Below are 16,140 nucleotides of genomic sequence, written 5' to 3'. Positions count from 1 at the left end.
ATGAAGATAATGGACAGCCTTCTGCTGTCTTGTTTCCGCAACTATTAACTTCGTATCTGACTGAATCATCTTCATCTATCTTCTACGTCGTTCGGATTATTTGACGTATACTCGGTCAGACATATGCTCGATTGTGAGAATCCATCTTCAGGTTCTGCCTGTTTGTGTTGGTCGTCAATCTCTCAAAAGTTGCGAATACGAGCCTGCTCAGCGACTAAAGCCTACATCCTTCTGTTTGACAATTGTTTCGTCAAATCATACCGAAATATCTTGCCCAATTGCGAGCAGCAATAAGCTTAATTGTTTGTCAGTAACAAACAATTTTTTTGGGATCCAATTTCGACAAGACCAATCAAAGGATCCAAATATGATACGGACATTCGTGGGTATTTGTCAGGCACATACGTGATTGTGAGATCCCACCTGCCGGTTCTGAGCATTTGTGTCTGTCATTTGTCTTTAGAATCATTGCGGATGCGAGCGCGCCCTTGCGTCCTTTGGTTTGCTGTTTGTCACAACATCTTGCGCAGCCGCAAGCTGCTACTCAGCGGTGACAAATATTTTCTTGGAGCCAACTTCAAAGGCGCGTGATTTGGCTCGTCCTTGCGCCAGGCACCACTTGTCGCAGATTCAAGCTTCGCACCGAGTCGCCGAGTGGGGCCGATTTTCGATGGCAGCTGAGGGTCACTGCAAAGGCTGCAATGTTCTTGGATGTGAGCTTGGGTGTGACGAAGGGCGAACAGGACAGGACGAATGCTTGTGCTGAAGACAGGACTTGGGCGAGATGTAGGGGACAAGAATAGAAATTGTAAACTAAGGAACAAGACAGCGGAAGGCTGCCTACTTATGTCTACCAGGTACGAGCATGAGAGCGGATGGCGATGATGGGGATGGAGCCCACGGGAGCCGACTCTCAGCAGGTGAACAGTGAAAGAAGAGGGGAAGCGAGATTGCATGAGCCCAGTGGAGATGTCCGAGCTGCAAGATAAGGAAGAGACAGAACAAGGGACGACGTGGTAGACGTCGTCGACGAGTAAGAGAGCGAGTAAGGACAACGTGACAGAGCGTTGCCGGAAGCGAGGAAGCTAGGCGCGGGACGATAGGCAACGTGCTGAGGTGATAAGCGTCGTGGAAGGGCGGAAGGTAGAAGGGCCGCGATGAGTTGCTAGAGCATGTGGTGCGGGAAAGTCGGATGCGAGGTTTAAGGCTGCGTGTTCGTTACAGAACCTCCTCCTCCAGGCGCTGCGTCTCGAAGCGCACTTGGTCGAGTGGGTAGCTTGACGTAGGATGGGACAGCAGCATCGGGGTTGCGGAGATGGAAGTCGTGAACAAGAATCGGAGCATTCTGGTAGGCCTCTCGAGCAGGGATCCACTCGTCCCCATCGTGTGGGAAGCCTTCGTAGTGGATTTTGTATTGGAAGCCGCTACCGCGTGGTTGGATAGCCATGATCTCATCGTAGGTCCATTCCAGGCTGTTGCCGACGACGATAGGCTCGGGAGCTTCTTGAGGTCGCTCCAGGTAGGCCTTGCCGAGGGACTCTGGTGATTGATGAGGAGACAAGAGGCTAGGGTGGAACACATTGTGTATTCGCATCGAGGCAGGAAGACGGAGTTGGAAGGCTCGGTCGTGAATTGTGTCGGTAATGGGAAAAGGACCGAGGTTCTTGTGTGAGAATTTGCCTTGTTTCTGCAATGCTTGGACGTTCTTGGCGTTGAGCCAGACTTTCTGGCCGAGCTCGAAGGGAGGAGCTTCAAGACGATGACGATCAGCGAAGGCCTTTTGAGCAGCTTGAGCGTCTTTGAGATGATCCTTGAGTTCTTGTTGAACAAGCTTGAGACGTTGAGACATGTCGTAGCTAGTAGCATTGCGAGAATCGGTAGTGGCATCGAAGCGTAGACCAGACCGAGGATGGTAAGAATAATTGGCAAAGAAGGGTGTTGTCTTGATGGACGCATGAACCGAGTTGTTGTAGGCAAATTCGGCTCTTGGCAAGAGCTTGACCCAATTGTCTTGATCGGCGTTGGTGAAGCACCGAAGGTATTGTTCGAGGGTGGAATTTGTTCGCTCTGTCTGACCATCTGTTTGAGGGTGATAGGCAGTAGACAGATGTGCTTTGACAGCAGGGTCGAAGTGACCAAGGAACGCTTTCCAGAACGAGGAGACGAAGACAGAGCCACGATCGGAGACAATATCGAGTGGCATGCCATGGTGAGTGAAGATTCTGTCCATGAACAATGCTGCGAAGCCTGCTGCGTCTGTGGCCTCATGGTAAGGAATGAAGTGAGCCATTTTGGTGAGGCGATCGACGACAACAAGAATAGAATCGAAAGAGTCCGAAGGTGGAAGCTTGACGATGAAGTCTAGCGAGATAGAGGACCATGGAGTCTCTGGAACAGGCAGAGGCTGGAGCAGGCCATAAGGCTTGTGGCGCGAGACCTTGGCGCGAGCACACGTATCGCAAGTTGCGACGTAATCGTGGATGTAAGCACGCATTGACGGCCAATAGTACTGCCGAGAGACAAGGTCGAGAGTCTTGGCGACACCCCAATGACCGGAGATAGGCGAGTCATGATGTTGCTGGAGAATAGCCAGCTTCAGAGGAGCATCAGATGGGACGTACACACGATCTTTGTAGAAGAGAAGACCGTTGTCGAGAGAAAAAGGCTGGTCAGCAGTGAGATGGGATGCATCAGAAGGTGCTGGCGAGGAGGACCGACTTGGCGACGGAGAGGATGGACGGCTTGACGTCGAAGGAGGCTGCTGAAGTGCGTCGAGAGCGTCTTGCACCAGTGGATCAGCGGAATACGCGGCAATGATGCGAGCGCGGAAGCCGTTGTCTGGGAAATTGGGAGCAGACGGCACAGAGGTGACTTGCCTTGAAGTTGGCGAAGTCCGAAGAGTAACAGGAGCAAGTGACAATTGACCTGGCTTGAAGAAAGTCATCGTGCGAGTTGATTTGCGATCCCCTCGGAAGGCCGGAGGTCCTCGCGACGGCTTAGTGCATCAGGTTTGCCTTGTTGAGCACCAGGTCGATAGACGATGTTGTAGTTGAACCTGGACATGAAGAGGGACCAGCGTACTTGACGTGAACTGAGAAGTCGGTTCGTGTTGAAGTACTCCAAATTCTTGTGGTCGGTGAAGACAGTGATGGCCTGTGCAGAGCCCTCCAGATAGTGGCGCCATGCTTTGAAGCAATCAAGAATTGCCAACAACTCCTTGTCGTAGATTGGGTAGTTGCTTTCTGGAGGCGAGAAGGTGCGGCTGTGGAAAGCCACGGGTCGAAGGATCCCATTTGCATCGGCTTGGGACATGACACAGCCAAGTGCAAAGTCGCTGGCGTCAGTCTCAATGACCACTGGCTTGTCTGCGTCAAAATGAACGAGGATAGGGGCAGAAGAAAACAATGATTTGAGCTGAGTGAATGCCGCGGTAGCTTGATCGTTCCAAAGGAACACTTTGGTCGCCTTGCTTGTGAGAGCGTAGAGCGGCTTGACAATTTTGCTGTAGTTGGAGATGAAGCGACGGTAGTAGTTGGCGAAACCACAAAACACTTGGACGTCGTGGACTGACTTTGGTTGAGGCCAATTGATGATGGCGTTGACCTTGACGGGGTCCATTGCAATGCCGGTGGGAGACACGACATAACCAAGAAATTCGACCGTGTCGACGTCGAAGACGCATTTTTCCGCTTTGACGAAGAGATTGTGCTCGTCGAGAACCTTGAGAACTGATAGAACATGTTCGGTGTGCTCGTCCTGCGTTTGGGAGTAGATGAGGATGTCATCAAGATAGCAGACGGCGAATTTGTCGAGGAAAGGTTGGAGCACAGTGTTCATCAACGTCTGGAAAGAAGCGGGAGCGTTGGTAAGTCCAAAAGGCATAACGTTGTACTCGTAGTGCCCGTAACGAGTCTTGAATGCGGTCTTCCATTCATCTCCCGGTGCAATACGCAGTAAGTTGTATGCGCCGCGGAGGTCAAGCTTGGTGAAAATCTTTGCATGGTGCAATTGATCCAAGGTTTCAGAGATGAGAGGAAGAGGAGCCCGATTCTTGACGGTGATAGCATTGAGGCCGCGATAGTCGATACAGAGACGCAGAGACCCGTCCTTCTTTTTGACAAAAAGGGCAGATGCGCCAGCTGGACTTTCGGAAACAGAGATATTGCCGAGCTTGAGCTGTTCGTCCAAGTATTCCTTGAGGATTTTCAGTTCCTCTGCACTCATGCCCTACGGAAAATTTACCGGAGTGTACCAGAGCCAACCGGCGGATTACCGTGAGAAATTTTCCAAGCACGGCGGATTACCGGAGCCAACCGACTTCCAAACTTGCACACCGGAGGAAAACCAGCGGATATGAAGAGGCGGATCCCTGAGCCACGCCAAAAGGCAGACAACACACAAGTCAATCACTGTTATCAAGTGAACAGAGGCCAACATCCGCTCATCATCAAATCTAGAAGCTATTTATACTGGATTCGATAGCCCTCAGCTATCCATAAAGAGTGCTTCTGCTCTCGTAAGCGTCGTTTTCGCTTAAGCAGCTTGCCCGCTCTTTTCTTGTCAAGCTCTGTTCTCCCAAATAGGCCAATTGGTCCAAGAAGACGGCAAACTGGTACAATGACCTGCAATATATGTCCTTGCTTGCTGAGAGACTTTGCGCCGCACGACAACTTGGTCTTCAAGACCTTGATGATCGCCAAATGCCTGCTATCGTGTTCGAACAGATAGAGAACTTCCCCATAGCTCACTGTCGCATTGTCGTCAATCTCGGGCGCTTCATGCGTCTGCTCACTGAACCCGACCTTGCTTCGTGAATGGAGGTCATTCGCAGCACACTTCACAACGAAGATCTTTGTGGTGCTCTGACGACTAGCCACTTTGCTTCTTGGCCACGATCACAAGTTGGCGTTTGTAGGCTGAAAATTGGAAGAGTGTAGTGCTAGCGAATCTTGAGAATCGTCGACTTTGGCGTTTTGCTTCATCTTGTCTTGTCACTTCAGGATGAGATGGGATGACCAGCACACGCATCTGCTCTGCACCGTCTTGCTGCTTGTAGACAACACCTCACTGTCCTTGAGCTGACACACTCGAGCCTGTGGCATCTCAGGCTGCTCCATCACTCTTCTCAAGAGATGTCGTCCTCTACTCGCGTGAGCAGTGCATGCTGCAAGCGCGATACCTTCGACTGACCTCGATAGGAAGAGGAGTCTCCCACAGACAGTCTGGACGACTACAACAGGCTCGCAGGATCAATTGAGCGTATCTATATGCCGGTAAGACCCAAGCGCACGTCGCATGGCGTCTCTAGAACCGATAGTCCCTCTACAAAGACACTACGACTCGAGCTCGCAATGGGACTCTGGCCACGAACGCCATTGCGCGACGCCACATGGATCAACATCACGACACATGCACGGTACCTGATAGACACTCACCAGATTGTGGTCGATGCGCAAGGTAGGACGGTCACATGGCGTCACCGCAACGTTGGGAAGCTCTAGACGGTCATTCACAACTTGAAAAAGGCTGTCTCTGTGCTGGGACGAGCTCATGGACATTGGATTGCCTTGACTATCTGCCAGCACCACACGAAGGTGATGAATGAAGCGGTGAGAGTGTCTCTGTACCTTGCAAGCTCCTGGCTGACGCAGCCACAGACGCGCAAAGCGAAAGTCTACAGAGAGACTACTACTGCTGCTTCTTCCCAAGACGATGATATCAGCCACGAGCACGACGTTGCCCATGGAGTGTCATCTTCTCGCGTCGATAACGAGAATACCCGCTGCGAGACACCCGCTTCCATCTTCTCTGAAGACAATGGTATTGACTAGGCTGCATCGAGAGTTGTGGGTTCCTCCTTCTGCCTGATGTACCTCACTAACATATTCAGTTGCAGCCAACTTCGTCTCAGCACAATGTGAGCCTATCATGCGGAGCAAACATTGGCTAACAAGATGTAGCGTCAAGCAAACAAGAGCTCTCATGTTTCCAGGGCAAGTCCGTCCCATCTTTGATGTTATAAGACTGACCAGTGGCCAGAAGTCAAGCAAAGATCGATCTGCCTCCTCGTCTCGAAGGTATGCACTTCTGCTGCTCCTGCCATGACGTACTAACGATGAATTTCTAGTCTGGAAGAACATCAAAGCTATCAAGCAGAGCACAGGACGCTGAGCAAGGCAGCGCTAATATGACCAAGGCCAAGACTGCAGCATCACAAGCAAAAAAGGCGCGCAAGTCTGCCAAGAAGGCCAAGATAGCGGCAGCACGTCTGTAGTGTGTCGTAGATGGTCTAGTTGCTACACCTATTGTCGTTACAGCTTCTATTGAGCTTCACCCGTTGGCAGGTGGTATCCTCTGGTAATCCTCCGGTTGGCTCTGGTAAAGGCGTGCTTATTTCCGCCGGTAATTTGGCGGTAGACTGCCGGTAGTCTGCTGGTATTACTGCGCCTGCAGAGTTAGGGATTTTCCGCCGGTAATCTGCCGGTATTCTTCTGGTAATTTCCGCCGGTAATCTGCCGGTCCAAATTTTCTCTAGGGATGGGATAAAGCGCCGTCGAAGGAGGCGAGGTGCTCGGGAACAAAGGAATCTTGTGATCGTAAGCAGCATTGTCGGGAAGGCGGGCAGCCTGAATCTTCGAGAAGATGCGGAGGAGGACGTGATATTTGTCCGGTATCGCGCGTAGCAGGTCTGGCTCGATGTCGGAATAGATGTCGGCGAGATCGATGTGGAGAACATCGTGAGCTTTTGCTAGCCGGGCGAAAGACTTGAGCGACACCATGTGGATCTGCATGACGTTGGCATTGACAGGAGGAGCGGCATCGTGTTGGACAGGCGATTGATTGATGTGCGCCTTGCACGAGGCCGGGAACTGGACTGTGGACGCAGACCAGTCGATAACAGGATTGTGCTTCGCAAGCCAAGTGGTGCCAAGAATGAGATCGTAGCCGGAGAGCTCAGCAACGACGAAGTGGTGGCATTCTTGGTGGTTACCAATGGTCATGCGAAGAGGAGACGTGAATTGGGAGGCAGACTCGAGTTCCTTGCCCGTAAAGCCTTTCAGCGGGATTGCGCTGTCAAGGGTCACGGTTGGGAAGCGGCCTCGGGCCACACAAGCTGCGCTGATGAAGCAACTTGTTGCACCGGAATCTAGGAGGGCAAACGTGTCGAGGGAACTATCACCATGGGAGACGGTAACAGGCAAGACACTTTGCGGATGAGACGAGAGAGGAGGCAGAGAGATGGAAAAAAGACAGAGATTTGCGCTATCGTCTACAACAGACAAAAGCGAAGGCGCGTGAGGGTCCTGAATGGCCCGGTCCCAGGAGTGCCCTACTGGTTCCTGCCGGGTCCATTTGGGGACTGCCTATGCTTCTTTGGGCACTTGTCTTGGTAGTGACCCGCTCCACCACAGTAAACGCAAAGGTCGTCCCGGATGCGTTGCTCTTTTCGCGCTCGCCTCTGAGCGGGAGTCAAGGGCCGGAATGTGGCAGAGTCGATCTCCATCGGCTGAGGCGCCTGCGACGTCGAGGCAACAGGGCGAAGGCGCTGCTGCAGAGGTTGATAGGGGTGGTCGCGTTTTGCGACTCTGGCGAGGTCCGCAGTGGAATTGTTCAAGCGCCTTGCGAGATTCTCGCGCTTCTGGATACGCGACTCCACCTTGACAACCTGCTGCGCTAAGGCCGCGTAGTTGTTGTCGACCACCTCGTCGAGCTTGAAGAGGGCCTCGGTGAACTTCTCGTTGAGTGTGCCGAGAAGCATGTCGCACTTGGTCTCCTCAGTGATATTCAAGACCAGAGTGAGACGCTCGAACTCGGCCAGGTGGACGCTGACGGAGGTCTCCTTTCCTTGCTTGAGGGTGGCGAGCTGCTTCTTTGAATCTGACACGGGATCGCGGACTGCAAAGGACTGGATGAGGGCGTCGAGAACTGCATTGGCATCTGGCAGTCCAGGAAACGAGATGAGGCCAGTAGTGGGGTCCGCTACTGCACGCGAGTCGCGCCACTTCGCCGCATCGCCTTGGAGGAGTTGGAGAATCCAGGCGATGGCTATGCCCTCATTTGGGAAGAGGTAAGGGCAGGCCTGCATCTTGAGGCGACAAGATGCGGCGAAGTTGCGCACGTCTTGACCAAGAAGATCGGCGTCGAAGGGTTTAGGGTCCGCGATCTTGACGGCCGTCCTGGCCCAGTTGGCTGCTGGTGTGGGTGCAGGGACGGGTGGTGAGGCGGCTGCTGAGGCGGTAGCAGCTGCGGCGAAGGCTTCGAGCTGTGCAATGCGCTGCATCATGGTCTCTTGCATAACAAGAAGAGCTTGGCGAGAGGGAAGCCCGTCGGCCTGAGGCGAAGGCACATCAGACTGGGCGGAAGGTAGAAGGGCCGCGATGAGTTGCTAGAGCATGTGGTGCGGGAAAGTCGGATGCGAGGTTTAAGGCTGCGTGTTCGTTACAGAACCTCCTCCTCCAGGCGCTGCGTCTCGAAGCGCACTTGGTCGAGTGGGTAGCTTGACGTAGGATGGGACAGCAGCATCGGGGTTGCGGAGATGGAAGTCGTGAACAAGAATCGGAGCATTCTGGTAGGCCTCTCGAGCAGGGATCCACTCGTCCTCATCGTGTGGGAAGCCTTCGTAAACAAAGTGTGACGAAGGGCGAACAGGACAGGACGAATGCTTGTGCTGAAGACAGGACTTGGGCGAGATGTAGGGGACAAGAATAGAAATTGTAAACTAAGGAACAAGACAGCGGAAGGCTGCCTACTTATGTCTACCAGGTACGAGCATGAGAGCGGATGGCGATGATGGGGATGGAGCCCACGGGAGCCGACTCTCAGCAGGTGAACAGTGAAAGAAGAGGGGAAGCGAGATTGCATGAGCCCAGTGGAGATGTCCGAGCTGCAAGATAAGGAAGAGACAGAACAAGGGACGACGTGGTAGACGTCGTCGACGAGTAAGAGAGCGAGTAAGGACAACGTGACAGAGCGTTGCCGGAAGCGAGGAAGCTAGGCGCGGGACGATAGGCAACGTGCTGAGGTGATAAGCGTCGTTGAAGGGCGGAAGGTAGAAGGGCCGCGATGAGTTGCTAGAGCATGTGGTGCGGGAAAGTCGGATGCGAGATTTAAGGCTGCGTGTTCGTTACATTGGGCGCCTGATAGATATGTGGTAGAGCGGCATAGTAGAATGCAGTGCAGACACGCAATAGATTGCCGAGATTCCTGCTGCTCGGAAAGAGATGGGCGATGATCTTGTCGAGAATTTCTTGCGGCAGCTTGTCGAACAGACTTGGCTCGAGTGTCTGCTCAGCGTTCATGTAACGTACATTGCTGGCCATCTCGAGCTGGGAGACCGTCTGGCAGGAACATGGCTGTCAAGATCAAGCAAGGCCTTGAATCGACGCGCCGCAGTGGTTCGAAATCTGTTAAGAATTCAAAAAGTGCATCCCCTGATCACTTGCTTCCGCTGTTATATCTCTGCCACGTCAGCGCCCATGCACGTGACCTTTAGTTTAGTCTTAGCTGGCAAGAGTGCTATACTCTTGTCCCCTATTCGATTCAAGTCTTATCTGCAGCTGCCCTGCGTGCCTGTGTCTATCACCTACGACTACAGCCTCGCATATCCGCCAATCTCGATTAAAATCAGTTCAAGGTTCAGATGGGTGTAAAGGGAAATAGCAAGTTATCGCGACACAATTGAATATCCTGAATTTCGAGCTCACACTTATTGCCACTGCTTTCGAGTGGTGCCTTGAAGAATGAGAGCAATTTCATCCTACTCCAACGATGATGGCCCTCAACAAGGGATAGACCCCGGAGGGATGTCGATACCCAGCGTGGCCACAGAGTCCTTCAAAATTTGGTAATGGAATGTCGTCGATGAGCCATCATGCGATCCATCAACCCCAGGAAGTGTAGAGTAGCCGCTCACATTATGCCTTTTGCCTTCTGCTGCTTTCCATATCGCACCAATCCGGGTTTCGATTTCGGTCAGACGACACCACTTGGTTGCTGGAGGATCTCGGAGCTTTGGAATATAACTTTCCATGGAGCATAAACAGTTTTGTGTACCGTACCACGGGAAAGCGTTCGTCTCCACCCTGGACGCATATGAGGGATCCTTTTCATCGAAATTATGCACTCCGCAGTTGGACAGAAATCGTGAGCCAACATGCCACGAATAGATCTCTTTCGAGAAGCTCTTGCAGGTCCATTCACACACTGCGTTACCATTTCCGATATCTGCCGGGATGTGCTGAAGAAAGTGCAATACCAGTATGTGATGGAAGGCCACGTTTTTCAAGCACGTTGTAGCTGCCGGACTTGCGAGAACGCGGCCAAAGAAAATGAAGGCCAGCAAAGCTAGCATTTGGGGAACTTGTGAGCTTTGACGCGTAATATCGCTTCTTGGACCACTGGGTCGGATATGCAAGTTCGGCCGCGATTTATGCAGCTAAGACTGAGAGTATGAAAATGGGAGAAGTGTCTTCTTATACTTTGTTGCAGCACTAAGGACTAAAGCTACTCCTTTAGAGAGTGAGCAGGGCTCCGAGGCTTCTCATTGGCTGGATTCCTGACGGCAGCTTTGCGGTTCTTTGCGAACGCGATTGCGAGGTCCCACCTGCAGACCATGCTGATTTGTGTTTGTTGTTTGCCTCAATGAATTTACAACTTTGCTTCCGAAATACATGTACTTTGCGAGAACGAGTGCGCTCGACCGCATATCCCTACGTCCTTCTGTTTGATGTTTGTTTCATCGTACGATATTGGAGACATTTGCGCAGTCGCGAGCTGCAATAAGATTAGCTGTTTGTCAGCTGCTGCAGTGACAGACATCTTTTTGGCTTCAACCCCAACGAGACCGTTCAAGGGAGACAAAAATTGTGCGAACATTCATGAGCGTTTGTCAGGCACATGCGCAATTGTGTGTCTATTCATTTTCTACTTGTATCATTAGACCGTATCAAGACATCTTGCACAGTTGCGAGCCGCAGTAGCTGTTGATTATTGACAAATATTGTTTCATACTGAATCTCGAGAAGCTCATATGCGCATCCAAGAGCTTGAAGAAAGCGAAACATGTACAAGCCTTGGCGATTACCAGTCAGTCTGCTGATCTACATGAAAGCTGCCACGCCTCATGATCACACAGCTCTCGGTCCCCCTTGTGTGCTCCATCATGCGTGCCATTATCTGCCACGACCAAGCAGACGACTCCGTTCGCCCTGATGTTCATCATCACGCGGCATGCCTAGAAACTGCTTATCCACCTGCTTGACTCGCCAAGAACCTTCATCACTCGCAGTCTTGAAGAACGCTTGATTTTCTTCAAAGCTACGACCACCCGATTCAGGCAAGTACAACCACGTCCATAGTGCAGAGAAGAGGTTGGTTGCTGCAAAGACGGCAAAGACGCCATAGGTGATGGTGTTGAACAAGATGGGCGTCATGAGTGTCACGGCAAAGTTGGAGATTCCCCAGATGACCACAGAAATGGCGGACCCTTGTGCGCGTGCGGTGATGGGGAAGATCTCTGATGGAATCAAGAAACAGGGGCAGAGCGAGGTGATACCGAATGTTGATGTGATGGCGTAGAGCAAGATGATGCCTGCGATGCTGGTTCCCGTCTGTATCGTTTCCTGATTGTCTGACTTGCCAGAATGAGATTTCTTGTGCTTTAATATAGAGAACAAGGCCTGTGTGTCGTATCTCTTTGCAAGGTATGCGAACACTGTAAGCAACAAGAAACCGGCAGCCATTGTGAACGCTCCAGAAATCAGCAACCGTCTCCGGCCAAGCTTGTCAATCAAGACCCACGCAAGTGTCATAGCAGCAAAGTAGAGAACATAGTTGCCCATCGTGAGATATTCTGCGACTTGGGTACTCCTGCCCAAGAGCTCAAAGAGCTGCGGACCATAGACTGAAAGAGCACCAATACCAGTGAGGGCTTGGTTGACTTGACCCATGATGGTGATGACTGTTGGATGAAAAGCATCGTCTTTTGGGTTGAGCATATGCTTGTAGTCGATTGTCTCGTCGCCTTCCTCATCAGCAGACTTTTGTAGACTCTTGAGCTTGCTCTCAGCCTCATCTTCTCCATAGATTGTTTCGAGTGCTTCGCGTGCTGCTTCGTGCTCGCTGTTGGAGATGAGATATCTAGGTGATTCAGGAAGCTTGTGCAAAACGGAAAGAAGAGCCAACGGAAAGATTTGCATCGACACAATTGGGACGCGCCATGCCCACTCATTCGTCTTGCCAAGTGTTTGCGTGAGTACCAGATTGAGCGCAAAAGCGAGGTTCAGGCCGCCAATGTTGGCTTGGAACTCTTGTGCGAGTGCTTTACCACGACTGCCCGATTCAGCCAATTCGCTGGAGTAGACTGGAATAACGGCGTCAATGCCGCCAATACCAAGACCCAAGACGACACGACCGACAATCATAGTAGCCAATGGACTGACTTTCGCCAATGGTCCAAGTCCAGCAGTAAACATGATGAGGTTGCCGAGGGTTGTCAAGATGAGGGAACAGTAGATGGCTGTTTTCCGACCACGCGTGTCTGCTACTTTAGAAGCAAGTAGAGCGCCTACAGCTGCGGCAAGATAGTAGACAGAGACGATCACGCCGACCATGGGTGACTCTTTAGCGAGCCCCATGGTATGTAGGTAGTCTGTGTTGGTGTTGACCAGAGAGAGCATGCCTTGATCAAAGCCATACAAGGCGAGTGCCAGGGAGGAGAAGATGACTACGCGTCTTTGGGCTCCCATGATGTATAGCGTCTAGTAAGTAGTAAATAGACAGCCTTGTACGGCAGAGAAGAAGAATTTGACGTGAAAACGGTTGTAGGCTGCAGACATCGTCATCATTTTCGTGCCCTGCTCCGCTGCTGAACACACGTGTAAAGGCTTGAGACGATGGAAGACGAATATAAAAGAAACAATATAGACTCTTCTGACTTGTCCAGAGATGTAGACTACTGGATGAAGCTGCTTGTAAAGCATAGACTGCTTCTTGAGCAGGTTGGCGATGTGATTGTCCATGTCTGTCCGTGTCCGTGGCATCTGATGAATTTTCGACCAAAAACAGAAAAAGAAAGTTGAAACGCGACAAGCAAGAACCTCAGCAACAGACCAAAAGCTACAGCTAATCAGCATGGACGCAGACGAGCTACAGAGGATCAGACAGGCCAGGATCGCAGAGATGCAAGCCCAGGCAGGCCAATCCGGCGGAAGCAGCAGCGGTGGCCGTGGTGTAGCAGGCGCAGGAGGGGGCCAATCTGGGATGTCTGCAGAAGAGCAAGCAGCCCAGCGCGAGCAAGATGCAAACAATCGTTTCAACATGCTGTCTCAGATTCTGGATGTACGTCTTCTCTATTGTTCTGTTGTCAATAAGAGTGGTGATAATGAAGCAGCAAGCAGCGCGCGATCGATTGCAGAGGATTGCAATTGTCAAGCCAGACAGGGCGAAAGGTGTAGAAGACTTGATTATCCGCATGGCACAGTCTGGTCAGGTCCGTCAGCGCATCACAGAACCAGAGTTGGTTGGATTGCTGGAGGAAATTGCAGGACAAGAGGGTGCCAGGCAGCAGACCAAGATTATCAACGCACGACGACGAGACTTGGATGACAGTGATGATGACTGGAATTAGCCCTGCGATGTCCCGAAGTGACTGCAACGGTTAATGTTTCGAAGCGACAAGCTTTGTTCAATTGAGGGCTCGAGGTCGAGCACACAAATGAATGCCTCGGGATGCTTGCGAAACACTTGTCACAACAACCTGTCAATTGGTGAGCAAAAGGACACAAGAAGGACTCTTGCGCTCGTTTTCGCTACTGCTTGAAAGTCGAGAACATCGTTGAGCCATCATGGCACAGGCAAGCCGCCATCGTATCAATGTCCAGCATGCCGGCGAGACTCTCTGCATAAATCTACACCTACTAGAGCTACACACATTCACCCACATCATGGATGAACTTGAACCTCTTCTCAAGTTGACACCATACCAACGCTCACATACACGCATCTATCTACAATCGAAAGTCGGCGAAACAGAAGTCCTGGTCAGTAGTCGTCCACATTACGCTACGACGCGTGGTATCGACTATGTCGGTATCCCTGCAAATCCAACACCGCACATGTCGCGTTTTCAGCGACGTGGCAGGCTATGGCTTTGCTTGTTTTTGTTGACATTACTGGCACTTCAAGCGGTGTCTGTTTTGCTGGTCATTGAATTGGTCATTCTGAAACCAAGAGCTGTACGTTCTGCCAGGGATGCACGGGCAAGTGAAGTACAAGGGTTACAAGCTGCCATTGGAGGACCTGTTGCAGGATTGGGGACAGTTGCTCCTGTGATGGATCCAGCGGCTGGTGGTCAAGGTGCTATTGCTGGACAGCAAGCAGTTGCTACGTTGCCCTCGACACTTCAGCAGCAGCCAAGTGTCGCTGGAAATGGTGCTGCTGCTACTCCGCCAGTTTCTGGTCAATTGACAAATCAACAGCCAGCTGCTTCTGTTCCTGCTGCTCCTGTCGCACCTCCACAACCACAGCAACAAGCTGCAGTTCAGCCAATGTCTGGGGCACCGGCAGTCCTTCCACAGCAGAGCACAACGAGTACTCCACAAGCTGCTAGTTTGCCAATGCCAGCAATGTTGCAGCCGCCAGTCAACCAGAATGTGACCAGAATACCCTCTGCCGGTCAGCAGCCCGTTTCTTATCCTTTGCCCGCCAACACGACCATCACGACGATGGCCAAGACGTAAAATAGAGCAGATATACAGTATATATACACTATATATCTGGTTAGCCCGGAACTTCACTCGGCTAAAATTGGTTTTGCGTCCCCGCGCCAGATCGCGACAGCTTGAGCATCCAACACTACAGGAGCGCAGGTAGAAAGGAAAGAAGAGGCAAGATGATGAAGCAGGCGAGATGGACGACATCCGTATCGACCTTCTCGCGGTCTTCCATGGCATCCGCATCTGCATTGCCAGTTCAACAACTCCGGTGCAGTAGTTCAACCACCTCTTCGAGAAAGGACAGCTTATGGCACCGTATCTTGCATGGCAATCGTGAATCTCAAGAAGAGATTGCACAGGCTGTTGAAACGCGGGAAGTCAACTTTAGTCAGAAGATTGCAAGGGGAAAGTATATCCATGAAATCATGACGCATGAAGTCAAACCGGAGTGTGTCGACGAATACCTTGCATTGATGTAAGTCTTCATGGTACGACAACAGATTACTGACAGAAAGCCGGCAAGCATATCCGCTCATTGCCAAGAATCCACAGCATGAAGTCCACCACGTCTGCTCGATGCAAAATATTGTCGGCGAAACATGGAAGTTCACCCATATCTGGGAATACAAGGGCTACGCAGGGTATGATCGAACAACAGAGATTGCACGCAATGCAAAGGAATACCTTGCCTTTCGGCAGAAACTCCATCCACTCATCACAAAGCAAACAAACAGCCTCAATCAAGAATTTGCAACGCTCAATACAATCCCACCACAGACACTCGGTGGAATCTTTGAGAAACGTACATACACGCTCGTTCCGGGTTCTTTGCTTGAATGGGAACGGCACTGGCAGGGTGGCTTGCAAGCACGCAAACAAGTCATGACACCCGTCGGTGCTTGGTTCTCACAACTCGGCAAACTCAATACGGTGACGCATATCTGGCAGTTTGATTCTTTTGCCGCTAGAAAGGCTGCTCGAGACAAGTGTTGGGAGATTGATGGATGGGCTGATACGGTCCACAAGACTGTGCCGCTTGTGACGTCGATGCAGAGTGAGATTATGAAGGCTTGCGAGTTCAGTCCTATCCGCTAGATGCTCTTCATCTGGCTGCTGAGCTCTTGACTAACTGGATGCTGTTCCTATACTGGCAAAGGTTCTTTACTTCACAATGATGCTTGCATGGAATCTCGTAGAAAATCAAAAAATATCAAAATTGACGTCAATCGCAATCGCAAACGCTTCCATCCACCATGCACACACCTGCGAAAGCTGAGCCTGAGGGACATCGACTGCTGTGAAGATGCTAGCGTCAGTTATAGAGCCAGATGAACCAGTCATTGAGCTGCCCATGCCAAAACCGCCCTCTGTTGAATCAAGCTCGCAAGCGCAAGCCAATGATCATGCCCTTGCGCATATCGAGACT

The 16,140-nt window shown here is 51.5% G+C and overlaps 6 protein-coding genes across 6 annotated transcripts; 3 read left to right on the top strand and 3 right to left on the bottom strand.

Annotated features, from left to right (window-relative positions):
• Positions 1-8,967: 8,967 nt before the first annotated feature.
• BCR37DRAFT_383156 (uncharacterized protein) lies at positions 8,968-9,545 on the bottom strand. The gene has a single exon (XM_040870015.1). The coding sequence runs from the start codon at positions 9,318-9,320 to the stop codon at positions 9,108-9,110; it is 213 nt and encodes a 70-aa protein (XP_040722680.1). The 5' UTR covers positions 9,321-9,545; the 3' UTR covers positions 8,968-9,107.
• Positions 9,546-9,606: 61 nt separating this feature from the next.
• Positions 9,607-10,499, bottom strand: BCR37DRAFT_161424 (uncharacterized protein). The gene has a single exon (XM_040866165.1). The coding sequence runs from the start codon at positions 10,349-10,351 to the stop codon at positions 9,779-9,781; it is 573 nt and encodes a 190-aa protein (XP_040722679.1). The 5' UTR covers positions 10,352-10,499; the 3' UTR covers positions 9,607-9,778.
• Positions 10,500-10,909: 410 nt separating this feature from the next.
• Positions 10,910-13,014, bottom strand: BCR37DRAFT_383154 (general substrate transporter). The gene has a single exon (XM_040870014.1). The coding sequence runs from the start codon at positions 12,744-12,746 to the stop codon at positions 11,172-11,174; it is 1,575 nt and encodes a 524-aa protein (XP_040722678.1). The 5' UTR covers positions 12,747-13,014; the 3' UTR covers positions 10,910-11,171.
• A 246-nt stretch (positions 13,015-13,260) lies between these two features.
• On the top strand, positions 13,261-13,627 carry BCR37DRAFT_395150 (PDCD5-related protein; the record flags this gene model as incomplete). The annotated part of the gene is made up of 2 exons (XM_040871584.1): positions 13,261-13,338; positions 13,388-13,627. The coding sequence occupies 2 exons, from the start codon at positions 13,261-13,263 to the stop codon at positions 13,625-13,627; spliced, it is 318 nt and encodes a 105-aa protein (XP_040722677.1).
• A 31-nt stretch (positions 13,628-13,658) lies between these two features.
• On the top strand, positions 13,659-14,823 carry BCR37DRAFT_161281 (uncharacterized protein). Its single transcript, XM_040866164.1, has one exon. It carries the CDS (start codon positions 13,845-13,847, stop codon positions 14,736-14,738), a length of 894 nt encoding a protein of 297 aa, XP_040722676.1. The 5' UTR covers positions 13,659-13,844; the 3' UTR covers positions 14,739-14,823.
• BCR37DRAFT_383152 (NIPSNAP-domain-containing protein) lies at positions 14,790-15,940 on the top strand. The gene is made up of 2 exons (XM_040870013.1): positions 14,790-15,189; positions 15,230-15,940. Exons 1-2 carry the CDS (start codon positions 14,891-14,893, stop codon positions 15,807-15,809), a joined length of 879 nt encoding a protein of 292 aa, XP_040722675.1. The 5' UTR covers positions 14,790-14,890; the 3' UTR covers positions 15,810-15,940.
• Positions 15,941-16,140: the final 200 nt, after the last annotated feature.

This window comes from Protomyces lactucae-debilis (genome assembly GCF_002105105.1).
Source record: "Protomyces lactucae-debilis strain 12-1054 chromosome Unknown BCR37scaffold_22, whole genome shotgun sequence".
Taxonomy (NCBI): domain Eukaryota; kingdom Fungi; phylum Ascomycota; class Taphrinomycetes; order Taphrinales; family Protomycetaceae; genus Protomyces; species Protomyces lactucae-debilis.
Note: the sequence above shows the minus strand (reverse complement) of the source record. Positions and strands in the feature narration are given on the sequence as shown.

Coding starts and splice junctions, on each gene's coding strand:
- BCR37DRAFT_383156 (XM_040870015.1), bottom strand. CDS start 9,320: ATGGCCAGCAATGTACGTTACATGAACGCTGAGCAGACACTCGAGCCA.
- BCR37DRAFT_161424 (XM_040866165.1), bottom strand. CDS start 10,351: ATGCTAGCTTTGCTGGCCTTCATTTTCTTTGGCCGCGTTCTCGCAAGT.
- BCR37DRAFT_383154 (XM_040870014.1), bottom strand. CDS start 12,746: ATGGGAGCCCAAAGACGCGTAGTCATCTTCTCCTCCCTGGCACTCGCC.
- BCR37DRAFT_161281 (XM_040866164.1), top strand. CDS start 13,845: ATGGCACAGGCAAGCCGCCATCGTATCAATGTCCAGCATGCCGGCGAG.
- BCR37DRAFT_383152 (XM_040870013.1), top strand. CDS start 14,891: ATGATGAAGCAGGCGAGATGGACGACATCCGTATCGACCTTCTCGCGG. Junction 15,190..15,229: donor GACGAATACCTTGCATTGAT/GTAAGTCTTCAT, acceptor ACTGACAGAAAG/CCGGCAAGCATATCCGCTCA.